Raw genomic sequence first — 21,031 nt, 5'->3', positions numbered from 1 at the left:
GGAAATTTTTTGTTTTGTTACTTTATTGTGTGTTTTTTTTTTTTTTTTCTTTAATTTAATTTAATTTTTTTGGGGGGTTAAAATGGGTTGGGGAGTTTGGGGTTAAATAGTTGAAAGGGGGACATGAATTTGAAGATTTAAAATGAGTGAATATATATATATATGTGTATGTATTCATCTTTCTTAATCTTTCTTTCTTTCTTTTGTCTTTGGGTGCTTTAAGGATTCTTTGATTGTATATAATAATGTAATGAATACATGCAAATGCAATAATATATGTTGATGATGAGAAATAAGTGTAGAGAGATATGTTGCGTAAAGCAGATGTATCACCATCATCATAATTAATTACTCCCTCCGTCCCATGTAATATGGATGTATTACTGTAGACACGAGAATTTAGGTAAAGTATAATTAGTAAATAATTAAGAAGTGTATTAGTAAAAATAATTATAGATTAAGATTAAGATAAGTAAATAGTTTAACTAAAATTAAGAAACTTATAAAATTTAAAATTTAAAATGCGATTAAAGTATATAATTATATTTTCAAAAATAAAAAGGACAAGTTATGTAGGACAGACAAAAATAGAAAATAGGAATAAATTATATGGGACGGAGGGAGTAATATACTTGCTGTGTCATCTAAAATTATATTCAACAAAAATGGTATTTTTTAACTAAAAAAAATAAAACACAAATATTTTTTAATGACAATAAAAATAGATATAAATTCAGATGGCAAGCTATATATATATATATATATATATATAAATGATTTGTAGTTCATGTGGTGTGGCATTTTAATTAATTTGCAACCGGCAGATTGTCCACAAAGAAATTCACTTTTTATCTTTTTGTTTCCTCGGCTTCTATTTTATGTTTGATCTTTCCTTTTAGATGTTACTTTAGATGAAATGATATTTCATTTGATATTTAGAATAAAGATTGAATGTTTGATTCGATAATTTTAACTTTGAAGGTCTTTACTTAGTATTTTAAAGATATATAATTTTCAAAAAAATATTATTCAAAAATATATATATACATATAAAAATAAAAATACACAAAATATCATTTTTATATATTTGATATTTTCATATTTTTTTATACTTTAAAATAAAATCTTCATATCTCATATGATTTGGAAACATCGAGATTCGAACTCATAACCTCATATTTTAGAATCAATTAAAGTATAAAATTCTAAAATAAATTTAACATGGAAAATTTAAAATAATGTTAAAAAAGTAGAATTAAATTACAAAATAATAACGGTGATTTATTGTTTGCGATTTAAATATACAAACCAAAAAAATAAAAACACCCAATTTGTGTTTATATATAAACTATAATGAGAAATACAACAAAAAGTATTTTGTATTTTTTTTTCTTTAATATTGGAATCCACAGCCGCTGTTTGACGAACGGTCACAAGTTTATTTGACACCACAAGGTTATCCGTTACGGAATTAGAATTCTCTTGTGTGTGTGTGTGAATATAGGGTATGTTTCTTAATACAAATATCTGAAATTTTATTGCTTAAATTTTGTATTTTTTGAAAAAAAAAAATTATAAAATTTTATATCAAATTTAAATCAAATTTTCATACACTTTTACCAAAAAAACATATCATATTTTTTTATATTCATTATTTGTATTTTATTCCGAAAATATTCTATGCATCACTTTTTTCTTACAAATTATTATATAAAATAATTGTTTTTTTTTAAAAAGTCAAAACTAGATACATATATATAAATCTATATAAATGCAAAAGAAACATACTATTTTTTTTAAGGCAAAATAGCATACCCTCTCTATCAGTAAATTTTATGAAATTTTTAATCCATGAAATTTTCAACAAATTTGAAAAATTACATGAAAATTTTAGAGATTAGAAATTAAAATTTTCTTTTTAATATATATATCCAACTAAATATATTAAAATTTTCTATTATGTTAATAATATATTTTAAATAATTTATTATTTAATTTTAGTTATTATATAATTTAATTTATATTAAATATAATTATATAAAAAATTTGTTGGGGGGTTTTCACTATATATAATAAAATTTTAAACTAAATAATTTTATATCTTTAGAAAATGTTTTTAAATAATAAAAAATCTCAAAACTAAAAATACAATCATAAATATACAAAAATAAATATTACAGTACTATATTATTATTAATTCTATATCACTAATAATAATAAATTAAAATAATTTTATTAAATTCCTCATACCCTAATTTATCCCGATTGCAGACCTGCAGGTAAATTCGGCTGACCTTATTGATTCTTCTCCTTTCTTATTCTTTACATTCTTCTTCTTCCCCTATTCTTTTTCTTTCTCCCCATCCCTTTTTTTATAAATAAATATATATATATATATGTATATATATATATTTTTTTTATCTAAGAACCATCCAGCACTCTCATCACCAATTTTCCAAAACACTGTATAAAGGATTTGTTTGTTTGTTTTGGATTTGAAATTATTTTATTTAAAATTTTGATTTAAATAATATTTGTTAAAAACAATAAAATTTAATACTAGCATAAATTTTAAATTTAAAATATAAAATAAATACATCCAAAAATATATTATGGGCTATATTTAAAATAGACGTTATCCTACAGTTGGTTGTTGCCTAGTGGCGTGCAATCTTCACACGTTTTTAGTTCAATAATTTGGTAAGCTTACAACTACACCTGGCTCTCCACGTATCACTAAAGTCGTGTTTCTCACGGAGAATAACTGTGCGCCCAATCCGTACTCGGCAGCTCCGCTCTCGGTTTCCCGGCGCCGCTGCACTGCACTTCTCGATTCCATCGTAGCTCCCCACAATTGCTCTGAAATCGCCCTCCCTCGTATTCTCCCAAAGGGCACAGTTACTTGCAGGATTCAAGTAAGTTGATGAAACTTCAAGATTTTTTATATTACCGTTTTATTGTGTCCATTGAATATTCGATAGCGAGAGTGATCCGGGGAAGAGAATCGGTATTTGTTATTTTTGCAAGTTATTAATTGACGAATCCGTAAATATACCTTTTGTTGCGGGAATGGAATAAGTTCGGCTGAGTTTTGGAGGTTTGGTATGTTGCTCCTGTTTCGGAAAAAAAAGCTTGTTATATGCTTATATTAGGTATTTGTTTTCCCCTAGTTAAGGTTTGTTTGGATTGGGTGCTTTGGAGATTATGAGGAACGAAAAGAATTATCAAAATGAGAAAAAACTCTCTAGCGTGTTGGATTATCACGAAATTAAAGAGAGGTATGGTGAGCAGAAAAGGAATGTGTTATGTCAGATGTCAATATTGTTTTGAGGAAGATGATTTTCTCCTCTAATGCCATGTTTGCTAATCTACGTTTAGTGTTTGCTTTAAGTAAATGAATTTCAAAAGCCCTAGGGTTTTGGTTTGTTTTTTCTTCTCACCGTTCCTAATGTTAGATTGGGCCTTCTTTCATAGCCATGCATGATTCATTTTCCAATCCATTTCTGACATGCGTGATTGGTTTTGATGCTCTGGGGAGCTAATTCTGTGTCTCATCATATAAGTAAATTTGTATGGGTTATTTGTGAATTATCATCATGGTTACAATTTTGATTTGGATTTTTGTGGTTGTGCAGAAACATCATACATAACAACGAGGACCCTAAAGAATTGCTCTGTAGTTTATATGGCTGCTTCAGAGGCAGCTCTACAAGTTATCTCTGGGGCAGTGCCATGTCAAATTTACACAAACTTGAGATCCACAGCACGTCTTTCCTTTAAAAAAAGTGTCAAGGTCCATAATGAGGGAAATAGTGGCAGCATATTTCTAACTGGTCAGGTGTTGCTTCAAAATTATGCAGGACAACTTGTAATTAGAGATAAATCCAGTTTTACTGGAAAGGGACAAAACAGACAGTCAAAATTTTCACTTTGTAATTGCGTTGGGGCTGAAAGTGTTCGGGGCTCTTTTATTGAGGATGGACATACAAATGGTTCACGGAGCTTTGATGCAAAACAACAGTTGAAATATGACAAAGAAGGCTTACTGTCCAGTAATGAATCAGCCTTGGAAACAGCACCTGGCCAGGTGTTTAGTGAAATTAATGTAAATTCTTTGGAGGATGAAGCATGGGATTTTCTGCGAGCATCTGTTGTATATTATTGTGGTAATCCAGTTGGAACTATTGCTGCTAATGATCCGAGTGACCCAAACACTCTCAACTATGATCAAGTGTTTATACGTGATTTTATTCCTTCTGCTATTGCTTTCCTGTTGAAGGGAGAATATGAAATTGTTAGGAACTTTATCTTGCACACTCTTCAGCTGCAGGTAATGTATTAGACACCATTGAATACTAATTTGTAATGCCACATGCTTATTTTTATCATTCAAGCATTTCGACGTCCAATTTATTTTCCACTATCCTAAATTGGATAGCTTTATCTAGCTATTCAATTCAGTCTCTCTTTTTTTCCCCGTATGCCATATCTATGCATGGAGCATGCTTTTTTATCAATCATCAATATTCTGCAGGGCTGTTGGCATGTTACAAAATTTTCTTATCTTTCCGTAATATGTCCTTCTATGGTCAAGGAAATGATGAAAAACACAGTTATTACCAATTTTAAAACATCACAAAAATATGTTGCTATTGTGCAGTTTTTCTTTTTCATTCTTCATGCACTGCTCTGATGTTTCCAATAGCTTGTATCTTAATGGTAGTGTGTGGTGTTAATGACAAAGCTAAAAATATTATTTCATATTAGATAGATATCTAGATGAGGTAACAAAAGTTCTTCTCCTTTTATTAAGTCTTACTTCTGTGGGTCTAGAGTTGGGAGAAAACCATGGATTGTCATAGCCCTGGACAAGGACTTATGCCAGCAAGTTTCAAAGTGCGTGTGGTTCCCCTAGAGGGCAATGATTCTGCAACTGAGGAGATCTTAGATCCTGACTTTGGTGAGGCTGCTATTGGTCGGGTTGCACCAGTTGATTCTGGTTAGTCAATTCTTCTGAAAATATTAGAATTTGTGATTGAGATCAGTCATAACATGTATTTGGTTGTCAGGTTTGTGGTGGATCATCTTACTTCGTGCATATGGAAAATGCACTGGAGACCTTTCTGTTCAGGAGAGAATTGATGTACAGACTGGAATGAAAATGATTTTGAAGCTTTGCTTAGCAGATGGTTTTGATATGTTTCCAACTTTATTGGTAACAGATGGATCATGCATGATAGATCGCCGGATGGGCATCCATGGCCACCCACTTGAAATCCAGGTATCTTTTTATTTCTCTTAAGCGTGTTTGTCAGTAGATTTAAGCATTCTCTTATTCTGGACCCTTAGCACTAATCCCTCCTTCCATTTCCTGGATTATCTTGTCTAGAAAATTTTCCTTTTGGTTAAGAGGTATTTTTCCTCTGCATATCATTCATAATGAACCATGGAATGAATATAAGCTCCTATGTTTAATCTTATCCAATGAATTAATGACCGTATCTTCTTCAAGATTCAAGAATGACAAAGCGAACAGTTTCTGGATGATGATCCTTGCTAGTAGAAAGGGTCTGTTATAAAAGTCACTAATCACTATATGTACATTATTCTTTAGGAGCTGCAAGCTAAAGGAATATATTTGGTTTGTGCAGGCATTATTTTATTCAGCTCTGCTTTGTGCACGTGAAATGCTTACTCCTGAGGAATCCTCGGCTGACCTTATAACAGCGCTTAACAATCGATTGGTCTCTCTATCAATTCACATTCGAGAATACTACTGGATTGACATGAAGAAGTTGAATGAAATTTATCGATACAAAACAGAGGAGTACTCTTTTGATGCAGTTAACAAATTCAACATTTACCCTGATCAAATCCCTCCGTGGCTTGTGGAATGGATGCCTAGCAAAGGAGGCTATCTTATTGGAAATTTACAGCCAGCACACATGGACTTCCGGTTCTTTTCACTGGGAAATTTATGGGCTATAGTATGTAGTCTTGCAACCACAGAGCAATCAAATGCAATATTGGATCTTCTTGAGGCAAAATGGTCTGATCTAATAGCTTCCATGCCAATGAAACTTTGTTACCCTGCTCTTGAGGGCCAGGAGTGGCGGATAATCACAGGCAGTGATCCAAAAAATACGTAATATTTCTATCAGTGAATTTTTGTTGCTTCGTTTGTTGAGTTTATGGATTTCAAACTACTGAAATATTCCATCCTTCTCATGCAGCCCTTGGTCTTATCACAATGGAGGTTCGTGGCCAACTTTGCTGTGGCAGGTAAATTTATTTACTGTAATTTCTGATAGTATTTTCTGGTTCTTGTTTAGCATTTAATTATGGGCACATCTGTCATGTCTATGATTGAGAAACGAACTTTGATATCCTGCACAAATATCGCCAAACAATGAGTTATTTTTCAGATACTACAATTGAATCTCACAATTACACCTCTCTGGTCTGGTGCTATTTGAGTAATATACGCCTAGACTTCCCTTGATCCAGTGGCATTTGTGGAACTGATTGTATTCTTACTCCATATCTTTTCCTTCTGATTTCTCTGTCATATATATGTAGTGTCCTGTTTCATGTTATGAACATTCGTACTATTCAAGGAAAGCTTAGTTTTCTAAGAACCTTACCCAGCTGGACATTGAAAGAGCAACTTATTCTCAATCACAAGCTGATGCACTTAGCTACTAGTTTTTAGTTATGTATTTCGCTTATACTGTCAGAAAATCCCTTTTATTCCTATTATGTAGTCTTGAGTCTCCTACTGAAATTTAATTTACATGGTTAATATATGCCCTCTTTCAGCTGACCGTGGCATGCATAAAGATGAATAGGCTGGAGATTGCAGAAAATGCAATCAGGGTTGCTGAACAACGGTTGTCTAGAGACAAGTGGCCTGAATACTACGACACTAAAGGAGCAAGATTTGTAGGGAAGCAGGCGCATCTCTTTCAAACTTGGTCTATCGCCGGATATCTAGTTGCTAAACTTCTTACCAAGAACCCAGGTGCGGCAAATATGTTGATTAATGTTGAGGACGCAGCGCTTCTCAATGTCTTTTCCTGCACCCTCAATGCCAATCCAAGGGGAAAACGTCCCCGTAAAGGGCCAAAAAAGAGTTTTATCATATGAAGAGGGCACATTTTGAGCATGAAATTCTGCTAGCATTTATGAGTGCAACAAAATGCTCCCTTGATCACCCATTTCCAGGCCTTACTCCAAGATATGACAGTCAAATAGTTGAATCTCCTGCAAAGTTCTGCTGTATATTCGGTTGGAGGTCACACAAGTAAATCTTATTACGAGATGCGGATATGGACCCCCTATTCTTTTTTATTTCATCACATGCCTGTTTTCACACTCTTCTATCAAATGTGAAGCAAGCCAGTGTATGTAATGCTCTGTGTAGGTAATTTAAACAGGATCATGTTGAATAAGGTGTTTTGTTGGCGGACTACATGTAATATTTCAGTGCAGTAATGTAAGTTGTATTACACTCTTGCTTGTTAGACAGGGGCTTTGAGAAGAACAATGTTATGAAAGAATTGGGCACATTCAGCAGGGCTGCTGCAAAAATGAATTTGATGTGTAAAGCAGAACTTATCCAGTTGCATACTTTATTAACTATAACTAGCTTGTTTGATGATGCGTAACAGATCACAGAAGGACCAGTCGCATTGTTGGAACTACAGGAATTCATCCTTTTCATATTAGAAGCTGCGTAGCTAAGGTACAATCTTGCTTTCTATCCATGGTCCCAACGATATATTCCTTGATAACATTCTCATTGTGACATTTCCTATGTGCTTTTAATACACATTTACGCTATCCTATGTATGTATGTATATAGATAGATAGATATCACTTACAAGAAAAGGCAAGTTAGGTAGGAGGCAGATACTAACGAGCCTACTTGTGTTCCACATGATTTTGCTAGAACATCTCAAATTCAACATCATCTGATGTGTGTTCATATTCTAGGGGAAACTTGATTGATTTGTTTTGAAAATTTGTGTCAGGTATAACATTTCCCAAATCAAACGACCTGGGCACTTCAGGAGGTGTCTCACATCTTATCAAAGCCCAGTTCAGGCCATCGAAGAAAGGGTGTTGCTTGATCTCAGCAGCTCCCTTTGATGATCCAAGCCTATTTTCGGGCTCTTTCTTCAACAACCTTCTGATCAAATCCCGAGCATGAGAACTAACAATTGGGCATTGAGGAAAGTTAAGGCACTGGGACACCACATTGGATACAGTTTCCTCGTTGTTTGATCCTTTGAAGGGTGTCTTACCATATAAAAGCTCGTATAGGAAGATTCCAAATGTCCACCAATCAACAGCACTACCATGACCTTCTCCTCTGATGATCTCGGGAGCAAGGTACTCATGTGTGCCGACAAAGGAGTTGGATCGAACACCTGTAGGCTCAACTACAAGCTGTGGCAGTGGAATAACCTGAATTGGGAGTTCAGACTTAAGCTTACCTGTTTTGGCTGCTGCAGACAAGAACCTGGTTGTGAAGCAGGAAAGTTGCCATGATGGTTGAAGGCAGAGAGGATCTATGCAGCTAGAAGCCGAGCATGGACTAGAGGCCCTCTTTGGCGGCTCAGAAACAGGGGAGGGTGTCTCGAGAAGCACAGGCTTTACTGAACATCTGAGGGACAAATCGAAATCTGAGAGCATAATGTGGCCATCTTCCCTTACCAAAACGTTCTCAGGCTTCAAGTCTCGATACACCACCCCAAGCATGTGAAGGTATTCAAGCGCAAGAAGAACTTCAGCAACATAAAATCTGCACATCAAAGTAACGATATAAACTGTAAGTAAGACAACTTAGCACCTTTAGCAGAACTTTTTCATATTTTGATCGAATATTTACACAGTATTGCAGCTTATCAGACTGTGTTAGGAAATGTCTTTTGATATAACTTGCCTGGCTGCTTTGTCAGGGAAACACTTGGTTGGCTGCTTTTGTCGAAGCAAGTGGAGATCACCACCAGGACAATGTTCCATTACCAAACAAGAGAACTTGCCGGTGGAAAAATGGGCGTAAAGTGTGGGAAGGAAGGGATGATCCAGAATTTCGAGTATCTCCTTCTCAGTTTCTGCCCTCATCAATTTCTTTCGACTAAGTAAACATTCATTGTCCATGATTTTCACAGCAAACAAACAGCCTGTGCCATTCAGCTCGGACAGGTAAACTGTGGCAATGTCTCCATCACCTATCTTCTGCAACAACCTGAAGTGTCGTAAGCCCAAACTGCCATGCTGCTTCTGAACACGCCATATAGCTTCCCATCTCAAATCCTTCGACATGTGTGGGCGATAACCACTACGGCTCAACCCACTTAGGTAGCTTTCTTCACTATAGCTTGTTGTACTGCTACTATACTCCCCAATGCTACTTTTTGAGCTCTGCGAGATCTCCCCCTTTTCCCTTGATCGAGATCTTTCATTGGCTTTTGTCACTACAGTTTTCCTTTTTCCAGATATATGTGGAACAAGAGCATGCTTATTTGTACTGGGGGCTGGAGTAGCTGAACTAGACGCCTTCTCCAACTCATTACATCCCGTTTCCGGGTCGAGGTCAGGTATTCGATGCGCTATCACACTAGGTTGACAATCTTCTTCATCCCTAGCACCTACATTTTGCTGGCCCTGAATTTTTGTCACAGTAGTGCTTTTCAGCTTCCAGGTTCTTAAATTTTGCTCCCATGAACCTAACCCTCCACTTGAACTTCTCGTTAGCTTATTCGGGTTTTTCTGTTTTGCATGTGTAATAACTGATTTCTCATCTGGAGCAGGAGCTATCTCATCAAACTCCACAAGTTCAGTTGCCGTGTCTTTCGACGCCACCCCGCAATCAGAGGCCATATCTGAAACATTTGAGGAGCTCCTTTCGGGAACTAAGGATATCTCCATCAAATTTCTTTCGCCTTCGTCTCTAGGCTGTCCAGCTTCACCGGCCTTGATTACTACAGACCTATACAGCTTCTTGCTAGCCCCTGTTTCAGATATTGCAGGTGAACCTAAAGGTCTCGACATTCGTTTCTTCACTGCAGCCATCTCCGATGCCTGAGAGATGCACAAACCTCTCAGTGCTTGTTTCAAACTAACTGCTTCCGAGATCCCAATCCCTGAGACTTGTGCACGGCCAACCCTCATCGGTCTTTTCATCGCACTCTTGCTTAAGGTACCTCTACAATACCGATCTCCTTGACGTGAACTCCCTATATCTATCGCCTCAAAAAGCTTGTTAATGTCATCCTCAATGCTATGCTTCTTCCAAGCCCTCCCTGCGTATTGATTCGTAGAATCTCCAGGTACTTTTGATTCACAAGAACCATAACTCTCTCCTAACTCTATAATTTCGCAGGTTTTTGGCAAGGCTCCCATAACCGCCGAAGACATATATATTACGATGAAAGCTGGACCAACTTATGCTTAACCCATGAGATAAAATCCAATCAAGAGATATTTATGGGAATGAACTCTAGAGCTGCAGCTACTGCACCAGACATGCTGAGATTGTTGAGGTAAATACCCTTCTCTGCATTCATTTTTACAGCAGTACAATATCAATTCTATTATCTTTAAGAAATACACACTTCATAACTTTCTACATCTAAAATTAAATCCAAAATTTATTTATTCTCCATGCAAAATAGGAGATCACCTCATCTAAAGCACTCAATTAAAAGACTAAGCTGATACAAGTATCATTTAATGTTTAGTTTATAGTTTATACTAAGCCCTCCTAAGATATATAATTACTCCTACACCAACCCCTTTGTCCAACCTTTAAATAGAAACCACAGAAATGGACAAGTAAGCCAAATGAATGTACATATATTAAAATTTTCAATATTAATTGCTATTGAATTCAAGAAATACACACATCAGCACAAAACCCTTTGGCTCATCAAAATCATTGAATTTGATAAAAGAATTCATACTTCCATGCCCAAACAATATGATAAGCACTCATATCTTGAAAAACAAGCATGAACCCTCAAAGGTGCTTTTTCTGCCCACTCTTTCTACCCTCACTCACCCTCACCCTTTTTATTTATTTATCTATTTATTTTTTCACTTCACATGGAGATCATAGGTAGTTCAAAAATATCATAGCCATCAAAATACCTACGCATGAACTACTTTAGAAAAAATATAAAATTCAAAATCCAACCAAAAAAAAAGTTTAAAAGCCCACTTGGACAGAGCAGATGAGAAAATAATATACACATTTAATTTCATGTTGTCACCTTCAATTCCAGATCAACAACAATCAAGAAATTGGACCACTTTCTCTCCGCACATACAGCAGCAAGAACTTGAAGAAGAAGAAGAAGAAGAAGAAGAAAAAAAAAAGAAAGATAAGAGCAGAAGCATACATACACTCACACATGTGACAGATCAAAAAATACAAAGAGAGACAAAAGGGTGAAAAATAAAAGGTATGTGGGTGGGTAGGTACCTGACAAAATCCTCAAAATCAGGAGGATAACAAAACACTCTTTTCCTTCCCCCTCTTCTTCTTAACTCCTTTCTCTTCTTTGTCCCTTGAAAAGAATTCAAAATCTAAACAGGGAAGTGTCGTGATTTAGAAGAATCATGATAGATAGAGGGGAAGTATTTGTATTTGTTTTTTTATATTGGTATTGGTATTGGTATTATTGGTGAAGGTGGGCAGGAAGTGAATTGACAGTGCAATAGAGGGTGGGGTGGATGCAAGGAAGGGAAAAAAGTAAAACCGTGATAGGAGGGAGAGAGGGAGGGAAGGGCAAAAAAAGGCAAGAGCAAGGACGGGTTGGGTGGGTATTCAGTATTCTTTATGGAAATCACGAGAATTGAATTGAATTGAAGAGACACAAATAGTTGCTGTCTGTTTTTCCCTTTTGGCATTAGGTGAGATGACGATGATAATGGTAATGGCGGTGGAGAAGAGAGGAGTGGCCTGGCAACAACAGACAAATTTGGCGGAAGGAAGAAATGGAATCGGAGGGAAGAATTGCTTTGGGGCTACACTATCATCATATAAAGAAATAAACCTGCCCTGCCCGACACCGTAAGGGTGGTGTGGCGGTTGAGGCGTGAGGTCATGAGTTCAAACTTCTGACCCGACGTGCAAGGGTGGTGTGGCGGTAGAAGCGTGAGGTCATGGGTTTAAATATCTGACCCGCCTATGACACGTAGTTTGCATAGTATAATTCGTTTGTTGAATCTACTTTGCATAGTATTAGGTTCGATCGGGAGTTTACTCAATGCACATTTTTTGTAGAGATTCCTATATTATAAAATAATAATAATAAAATAAACCTACCATACTTTCACGACTTTGCTTTATAGGACCTAATTTTAGGGTATTAGATTCAATCGGGATGAAATCGTAGCTTCGCGCCAGCAGGCTATTAAATTCAATTTGAATTTACTTAGAATACACTCTACAAGTAACATATACGATTCCCACATTAAAAAAAAAAAAAAAAAAAGGGAAAATATGAGTACTATATATAAATAAATGGAATTGACACACACATTCATGGCTATTTCATTTCAATATTAATTGTCTAGTGAGGCTCTCTACTCAGTCTTCTTATTATGGTCTCAAAAGCGAGAGGCTAGTTTAGCAGGGATAGTTCACTTTGATTTTTTTTCCTACATATTTCTCCAAAATAATTAATACATCACAAATATTTATATTTTTTTATATTTTCTACATAATTTTTATATTTTGCATTAAAAAATATTTTTTTCAAATTATCTCACAAAACAAATACACTTTTAGACTTTTAAAAATTATTTCCAATACAATAGTCTATTTTTTCATTTTTATTACACAATTTCCACTGCTTTTTAAACTAATACACTCACAAGGGCAAAAAAGTCTTTTATCTATATATTTTTTTTATCAACTACCGATATAATATCAATATTTCTTAAATCTAGTGTCTAACTGAATTAATACTATAATTCTCGAATTGAGAGAATATTTTTTTTATCGTTAAAAGCATCTAATTATATATATATATGTATATATTGCAAAATAGAAAAAATAAAAAATAAAAATGATGTGGTTTACGAAATTTGTTGAAAGAATACATCACATTTATATTAAATCAAATATATTTTTATTCATTTTCCCTATTTCGGATACCCAAATCAAATCGTAACACACGCATGTCGTGATCCGTGATTAATGATAATTAGAAATATTAGGATTCTTTTGTTTATTATCAATAATTTCATGCATTATGTGATTTTTTTTTTTTTTTTTTTTTTTTTTTTTTTTTTTTTTTTGAAAACTTTACTCGAAATTAAATTAATATGTTTTTGATATTTTCTCTTATGGCTCCTTTATAGTGAAAAAGGGATAAAAAAAATGAAATAAAATAACTCAAAGATAATAGCCCAAAACTCATCTAAACAGATACACTTTATTGGCTTTAATTGGAATTTTGGAGTCAATCCCCTATTTTGAATGAAATCATGATGGCCTATTGTAAATATATAATTATAGGTACTATTGTTTATTTATATATATATATATATACATAAATAAAATAAAATAAAATGTGAGACTATGTAGTAATAAAAAATCCAAAAAAAAAAAAAGAAAAAGAAAAAGAGTAAATTTCAAAGGAAACATAGTATTATTATTTGAAGTAGTAATTCATTTCAAAGTTAAGTTTTGGGTTGTTTACTTCTGTTTCTTTAAGTTCATTCTAAAAAATTATTATTATTATTATTTTTTAAAATTAAAGTTAAACTTAATTCAGATTATTTTGTTTGATTACAATTTCAAACTCAAATTACAACTATTCATCTAGTACGATTTCTAATAAAAATACACTATTTTTCTTTTATAAAAGATAATATCAAAATATTATTTAAACAAAATTTCAAATTAACAACTCATTTTGAATCGATTTCAAACTATGAAAAAAAAAACGAATTTTCTATTTTAAAAAATTGCTGAATGACTCAATTCATTCATAACATTATATATATAGAAAATTTTGCATTTATATATTTTTAAAAGAACCAACATTGTTCGAAACATTCTTAAAAAACACAAACAAATACACCCCAAAGATCTCTATACATCAGAAGTGATTTTTTTATGTATGTCATTAAGATGCAAAGTAAGAATTTATATTAAAATTGATTAGGGTGTTTTGGTTTGACATTCTATTTTAATTTGTATTTGAATGTGATATATTGTGAAAAATAATATATGTATATTATAAAAAAATAAAAAATGATAAAATTAAAAAGAATACACCCTTAGTTTGTAGAAGGTGATAAAAGGAAGAAAAAGTGGGGAAATAAGCCTTTAGGTTTAGGTAAGTAAGGTCAAAAATAAATTCTAATAATGATACCAATCACTTTTAATTTCACAAATTATGTGTATAGTCAAGTAAAAGTCACCCCCACTAATCATATCCATTCATTACTTCATTTCAAACCATCATTTCTGATTCAATTCAATTTTTATTTTATTTTATAGTTTTTTTATTATTATTATCATCATTTCAAATAATAATAATAATACCAAACAAAGAAGAAATATTTTGTCAAGCCCACTCCATTTACAGCAAATTAACATTGGACTACAATTTATAAATAGTGGGCCATAAAGCCCAATGATTAGCCCATTTATGGCCCATTATGATTACCTAGAAAAACAGAAGAAGAAACCCTAAGTTGTGTTAAATGTAACAACCCATTTGTTTTAGTAAAAAAAATATATTTTTCAAATACACACCAAAGGCAAGTTAATTAAAGGAAAATGAATTTTTTTAAAAAAAAAAAAAATTATTAGTGTGAGAGAGAGATCCAGGACCATCAAATGTAAGTGTAACCCATCCGATCCTATCCGACCCGACCCGTTTATGTGGCCTTCAATGCAGTCACGTGCATTCACCGGTCTCTCTTCAATAATTGAAGCAAACCAAATCCATCCCTACTGTGCCCAATAATCCAATAATATTATATTACACAATTATTTTAATTGCAATTAATGCAATGCAATCATATAATAATAGTGTACTATTTATTAGTACCAACTCTCCACTCCCACTGTTACAACACTAATCCAACATTTTAATAATAATAATAATAATAATAATAATAATAATAATAAATAAATAAATAATGTTTCCATCACTTCTAATTGCAATTAGCAATATAATTATCAGAATTAAATGCGTTATTTTTTAGGGTATACTAGTAGAAATATTCTTGGCCACAATTATATATAATTTAAATATAATAATTATTTAATTCAATTGACTGCATTGAATGCCTGAGTAGGTGTACGTAACATCAATTTTAAATATAAAAAAGAAATTTATTCAAAGTACATGGTACAAAATTGTTTTGGCTACGTCTAATTATTTAATGGCCCTACTAACCTTAAATGAGCCCTAACTATGATTCTTGAATTTAATGAAGAATATAATATTGGGATTTCAATTAAACCCATAATTAATTTAGTGCTTATCAATCAAATGATAATCTGTAGAATTAATAAATAAATAAATATTTTAGATTAAGCATGAATAATTTTAAGTTCCTAAAGTAAAGCTAACCCAATATAGAATTTAAGTACTAAAATAAAATAAAGCGTAAGAGAATAGAACTTACTATTCAAGTAGACGCCGGCCCAATGCACCGTCCAATCGATGCGATCCACGTGTCAGTTGAGTAAATCCAGTACACGCGGTCCAATAGACCCACCAATCGCTTCCCTTCAAATCTGCCGTCTCCCTCCCTCGCAATTCGCAGACACGCGGATTCCGCCGGATTCGTGAATCCGCCGCCGTGGACGACGGAAATGGAGTCGCCGGTAGACAACGTAGCCGACGAGCTCGAGAGTCTGAGCTTTAACTCCACAACAACCACCACCGCCACCGACATCCACCGCTCTATCAGCTCCGGTTCCGACTGGACCTCATCCTCCTCCGCGCACTTTCCTCCTTCCGCCGCTAGACAGTATCTAACCACTGGAGACCACCGCTGGGACGCCGTCCGCCGATTCGCCTCAATTTCCTTCTCCGACCTCCGCTTCCTCCACCGCCTCGGCGCCGGAGACATCGGATCCGTGTATTTAGCCGAGCTCAAGCCGCAGCCGTTCCTGGCGTCGGCTGACTCGACCAAGCCGAATCCGCCGGCGTCGGCGGCTCTATTCGCGGCGAAAGTAATGGACAAGAGAGAGCTGGCGAGCCGTAACAAGGAAGGAAGGGCGAGAACTGAGAAGGAAATTCTGGAAGTGTTGGACCACCCGTTTTTGCCGACGCTTTACGCCGCCATTGATTCTCCGAAATGGTCGTGCCTCCTGACGGAGTTCTGTCCCGGCGGCGACCTCCACGTGCTCCGCCAACGTCAGCCGTCGAAACGGTTCTCCGATGCCGCCGTCCGGTACGCACCAAGTCAATTCCTCTACTCTTTACAGTTACTTGATTCCACGTCACCACCAAAATTTGACGCGATGTTTACTTGAATTTTTAAATGAGATTTTCGTACTACCCTTTTTAACTTTTTAAAATACTAGTACTATTAAATTAAAAAAATAAGTTTTTTTTTTTATTTTTTTTTATTTCAGTTTAATTTTTTTTTTTTTTAAAGTTTAGTTCTGGTAAATTTATCAAAAATATAGAAAAAATAAAATAAATGTATTTTGTTTGCATTTTAAATACAAATCAAACTACTAATAGCCAAGTATAATTTTTATAAAAATATTAAATTAAATAAAATTTCTATAATTTGTATTTTTATTAAAATATAATATAAAAAATGTTTATTTTCTTCTAATTTTTTACTATTATTGTACTTTGTAGAAATATATTTGTAACATTTTTGATAATTTATTTTTTCTTTTACTTTTTTAAATGTAGATTTTAATATTTTTAAACAAAGTCAATAATAAATAATTATTGAAATTTTACCACTTCATAAAAAATATCTCCAAAATAATAATTTTTTTAAAACCCAAATTATGGGTTTGTTTAATTATATTTTGATATATTATAAACGAATAGAAAATTTAATTTTAATTTAATAATTATTTTGTATCATACAAAAAATATTTAATTCGATATTTAAAATATACTTTTTTACTTATTATATTAAATTTAAAATAAATATATAAGGTGCGATTTTAGAAAGGTACTGGTGAGAAAATAAGTTCTAATAATAAACTGTTTGTTCTCCCAATTATTTTTTTTAAAAAAAATATCATTATATTTATATTGTTATATAATTATTTATTCGAATAATTATATTTCTTCTAAATTATAATTTTTATGCGAGATAGAAAGAGTATTTAAAAGAATTTATTTTTATTGAAAAATATTGTATAATTTTTTCTTTTAGTGTTATATAGAAATTAAAAGAGATTATTATAGATATTTTAAAAAAAATAGCTATTTTTTTTTAAACATCAATTTGAACATGCTTATTTAGTATTTTAATTAGTTTTTCAATATAAACAGTATGCTCAATAATTATATACTACTCATTTTTTTAATATTCTCTCAAAATGTAAATTTATTTTGCTTAGATAGCGAATTTAATTACGGAAATGCTGGCATAGAATATGGAGAGTTTTCTTTAAAAAATATATAGCTTTAAAAAATAGAATGTAGGTCCCACGTGCCCGTTGGGTCCACCACGTGCGGGGCCCACATTGGTTTTGCTGTCGCTTCTGTACAACCATAACGAAAGTGTACTGTAGAGCGCGTAACACTGGAACATTCCTCCTTTATTTGGATAAATAGATAATAGATAAGCAATTGAATTGCGATTTTTTTTATATTTAGAATTATGATCGGATGTGACCGGTCCACGTAAGCCCATGAATTTTAATTGGTCCTGTAAAAATTTTGTGAGGTTTTATTTATTTATTTATTTAGTTATTTATAGGTAAATTTAATTTTTATTGAGCCGAACGTCATATGAATGCACTTGAATGAACATGCATTACTATTGCAGTTGACCTATAAACATTTATAGTAAATAATAACAATTCACATGGTCTCTATCAATTATTTAGTGATTATTTTTATCTTCACAAAATCCAAGGAAATAATTTTTGGGGAGGTTTTTGTCTAATTTAAATTTGTTTGCCTGATCCTCAAAAGAAGGGCAAAATGCCACACGGGCTTTGGGGGATTCCCAATTCCTTTTGGGGTAAAGTTTGCGCTATTCTCACTGGGCCCTCGCATGTTTTGAAAATTTTGAAATGTGGCCCCCGCTTGATTGTGTCCTTGACCCTAACAAAAAAGTTTAAATTAATAGAAAAATGTGTTATAGATTATCTTATATATTAAGAGTGTATGTGTTATATTTGTATTATTTTGATTAATTTATGTGATGTATGCCTCTGCGTGTATTATTTGTCTTTATATCATCTAACATAAAGAACTATGGATATGTTTCTTTGGTCGAGTTTTCTCATATATTACTATTTGAATTTTACGTTTCTAAAAAAAAAAAATATATGTTTTTTTTTCATAAAACATCCATTCAAACATTATTTTCATACCAAACTCAAACTAATTTTTTTCCAAACCACCCTATATTATATGTTGTTTAACTATATATTGTATTTGTATTATGTTAATATCATTTATATAATTATCTTTACATAATATGTTGTTTGTCGGTTTATATAACTTCTTGAGCCCCTGAGCCGTCGTCTTCGTCGTTGCATCGATTGCATTAATTTGTTGATTATACAATTGTTTGTCCGGTTGGATTCGATCAATCCTTATCAAATTAGTATTTTCATATTGATTGAATACATCAAAATATATATTTTTATCATCAATTTTGCTGAAAATGATAAAAATATATGATTTTTTACTTTGATGGAACCCTTTAGCTTTTTCGGTAGATAATGTTGGCTCCCATGATATTTTATGAAAAAAAAAAATATTTATTTTTCTGAGAATATTAGAATCAAAATAGTAGAAATTTGTATTTGGAACATAAAGATATTTTATAGTTTTTCGTGATTTTTTCCCTTATTTATTTAATTAAATATTTACTTTTAATTTCAGGTTCTACGCGGCGGAGGTGGTGGCGGCGCTAGAGTACATCCACATGATGGGAATCGTTTACCGCGATCTGAAGCCGGAGAACGTCCTGATCCGATCGGACGGTCACATTATGCTCACCGACTTCGATCTCTCCCTACGATGCGACGATTCCACGTCGACGCCGGCGCAGGTGATCACCGGGTCCAGTGCACCGCAGCTACCGCCGCAGTTCCCGGCGTCGTCCTGCATCCTCCCCAACTGCATCGTCCCAGCGGTGTCGTGCTTCCACCACCGGCGCCGTCGCCGGAAGAAAGCGGACGCGCACGCACGGCCGGCGTTCGTGGCGGAGCCTATCGACGTCCGATCCATGTCGTTCGTCGGAACGCACGAGTACCTGGCGCCGGAGATCATCTCCGGCGAGGGTCACGGCAGCGCTGTCGACTGGTGGACGTTGGGGATTTTTGTATTTGAGTTGTTCTACGGAACGACGCCGTTTCGGGGTACGGACCACGAGATGACGCTGGCGAATATCGTGGCCCGGGCGCTGGAGCTCCCGAAGGACCCGGGAGTGCCTGGCCCAGCCAAGGACCTGATCGCCCAGCTGCTTGTGAAGGATCCGGCTCGGCGGCTCGGGTCCACTCTCGGCGCGGCGGCGATCAAGCAGCACCCGTTTTTTCAGGGCGTGAACTGGGCGCTGTTGAGATGCGCGCCGCCGCCGTTTAAGCCGCCGCCGTTTGCGCGGAGCGGCGTCGTGTCTGGTGAAAGCGGGCCGGACCAGAACACCACTGTCGAGTATTACTAGCGTAATGAGATATTTATTGTTTAATCTTAAATATACATTTTTATTTTGAAGTCACTTTTATTATTTATGTCTTATCTTATAAATTTTATTTATTTAATATCAATTTTACAGGGTCGGATTGGTTTTTTAAAAAATAAAATAAAATAAATGAGGTAGCTTCAAATGGAGTAGATAGTTCTACCAAATGGTTTGCTTTAAGCATCTTTATAATTTTCTTAAAATGCATTATTCCGTTTACTTGTGAGTAATTTACATGTGATTTTACCTAAATATTTTACTTAAAAATAATAACATAGGATTTGTTCTTTTTTTTTTTTTTTTTAATTGATACACTTTTCTTTATTAATACTAAAATGTGTAATCATTTTTTTTAAAAAAATAAAAATAGTTTCACTCTACACTTAAAATAAATAAATTTTCTTTTCAAAATTTAAAACATTAATTCCACCGTAATATATAAAATATATATACGAAGACTTTCAAGAATATGCAATTGGTCCACCAATTTTGGATAATTGAAATTTCTACATGCATAGATTTAATAACACAAACAATATATAAAAATATATATTTATTTATATATTGTTTGTGTTATTAAATCTATATTTATTTATCTATATGAACGACTTTAATGAACAGTGTTTTTGACAAATACATATACCCAACTGAGAATACGACACCAAATTAATTAATTATTAATTGGTTAATCAAAAATATTTGAAATGGAGCTAAGTTTGTATTATTTATTTGGCATCATAATAGTTAGTACTTGGAATTTATCAGAAATATGGCGACAGAGGAAACATTCTTTTCAGACAATTCTGTATGTACTTTTAGCTACAAAATTTAAAAAAATAAAAATAAAAAATTGATTAAACATGTAATCCTTTATCATAGTCAATTTTAAATAATATAGAAAAAAAAAAAATAAAAACTTTATTGCTATCTAAAATCATGCATGTTTGCATCATATTTCGACAACTTATGTGCAAACACGAAAGGTTTGCATTAACAACAACGACGACAACAATAACGTCTCACGATGATAAAAAAAAATAATAATAATAAAAAAAAAAAAAAAATTGCATGAGTCATTGTCACTTTATATTACTTTTCAATGCATGTTTTTAATTTAAACCCTTAAATTGTTGTTCTTATATTTATCACCTAT

The 21,031-nt window shown here is 33.5% G+C and overlaps 3 protein-coding genes across 6 annotated transcripts; 2 read left to right on the top strand and 1 right to left on the bottom strand.

Annotated features, from left to right (window-relative positions):
* The first annotated feature begins 2,703 nt into the window (after positions 1-2,703).
* Positions 2,704-11,421, top strand: LOC127244060 (neutral/alkaline invertase 3, chloroplastic-like). Of its 3 annotated transcripts, XM_051264362.1 has the most exons (13): positions 2,704-2,915; positions 3,636-4,330; positions 4,834-4,999; positions 5,070-5,281; positions 5,652-6,145; positions 6,234-6,282; positions 6,820-7,744; positions 8,034-8,833; positions 8,964-9,366; positions 9,504-9,605; positions 9,819-10,207; positions 10,391-10,550; positions 11,292-11,421. In XM_051264362.1, the coding sequence occupies exons 2-7, from the start codon at positions 3,686-3,688 to the stop codon at positions 7,144-7,146; spliced, it is 1,893 nt and encodes a 630-aa protein (XP_051120319.1). In that variant the 5' UTR covers positions 2,704-2,915; positions 3,636-3,685; the 3' UTR covers positions 7,147-7,744; positions 8,034-8,833; positions 8,964-9,366; positions 9,504-9,605; positions 9,819-10,207; positions 10,391-10,550; positions 11,292-11,421. The 3 variants fall into 3 exon arrangements, with proteins under 3 accessions (XP_051120319.1, XP_051120317.1, XP_051120318.1); XM_051264360.1 differs by having other exon boundaries at positions 9,504-10,207; XM_051264361.1 differs by having other exon boundaries at positions 9,504-10,207; positions 10,391-11,032.
* LOC127244059 (serine/threonine-protein kinase D6PK-like) lies at positions 7,719-10,425 on the bottom strand. 2 transcript variants are annotated; one of them, XM_051264359.1, is made up of 3 exons: positions 8,948-10,425; positions 8,307-8,806; positions 8,077-8,215 (listed from the first exon to the last, which is right to left on the bottom strand). In XM_051264359.1, the coding sequence occupies exons 1-3, from the start codon at positions 10,423-10,425 to the stop codon at positions 8,196-8,198; spliced, it is 1,998 nt and encodes a 665-aa protein (XP_051120316.1). In that variant the 3' UTR covers positions 8,077-8,195. The 2 variants fall into 2 exon arrangements, with proteins under 2 accessions (XP_051120315.1, XP_051120316.1); XM_051264358.1 differs by having other exon boundaries at positions 7,719-8,806.
* Positions 11,422-15,728: 4,307 nt separating the features above from the next.
* Positions 15,729-19,974, top strand: LOC127244380 (serine/threonine-protein kinase AGC1-5). The gene is made up of 2 exons (XM_051264886.1): positions 15,729-16,437; positions 19,080-19,974. The coding sequence occupies exons 1-2, from the start codon at positions 15,854-15,856 to the stop codon at positions 19,858-19,860; spliced, it is 1,365 nt and encodes a 454-aa protein (XP_051120843.1). The 5' UTR covers positions 15,729-15,853; the 3' UTR covers positions 19,861-19,974.
* Positions 19,975-21,031: the final 1,057 nt, after the last annotated feature.

This window comes from Andrographis paniculata, unplaced genomic scaffold, assembly GCF_009805555.1.
Source record: "Andrographis paniculata isolate CXL003 unplaced genomic scaffold, ASM980555v1 Contig9END, whole genome shotgun sequence".
Lineage (NCBI taxonomy): Eukaryota > Viridiplantae > Streptophyta > Magnoliopsida > Lamiales > Acanthaceae > Andrographis > Andrographis paniculata.
Note: the sequence above shows the minus strand (reverse complement) of the source record. Positions and strands in the feature narration are given on the sequence as shown.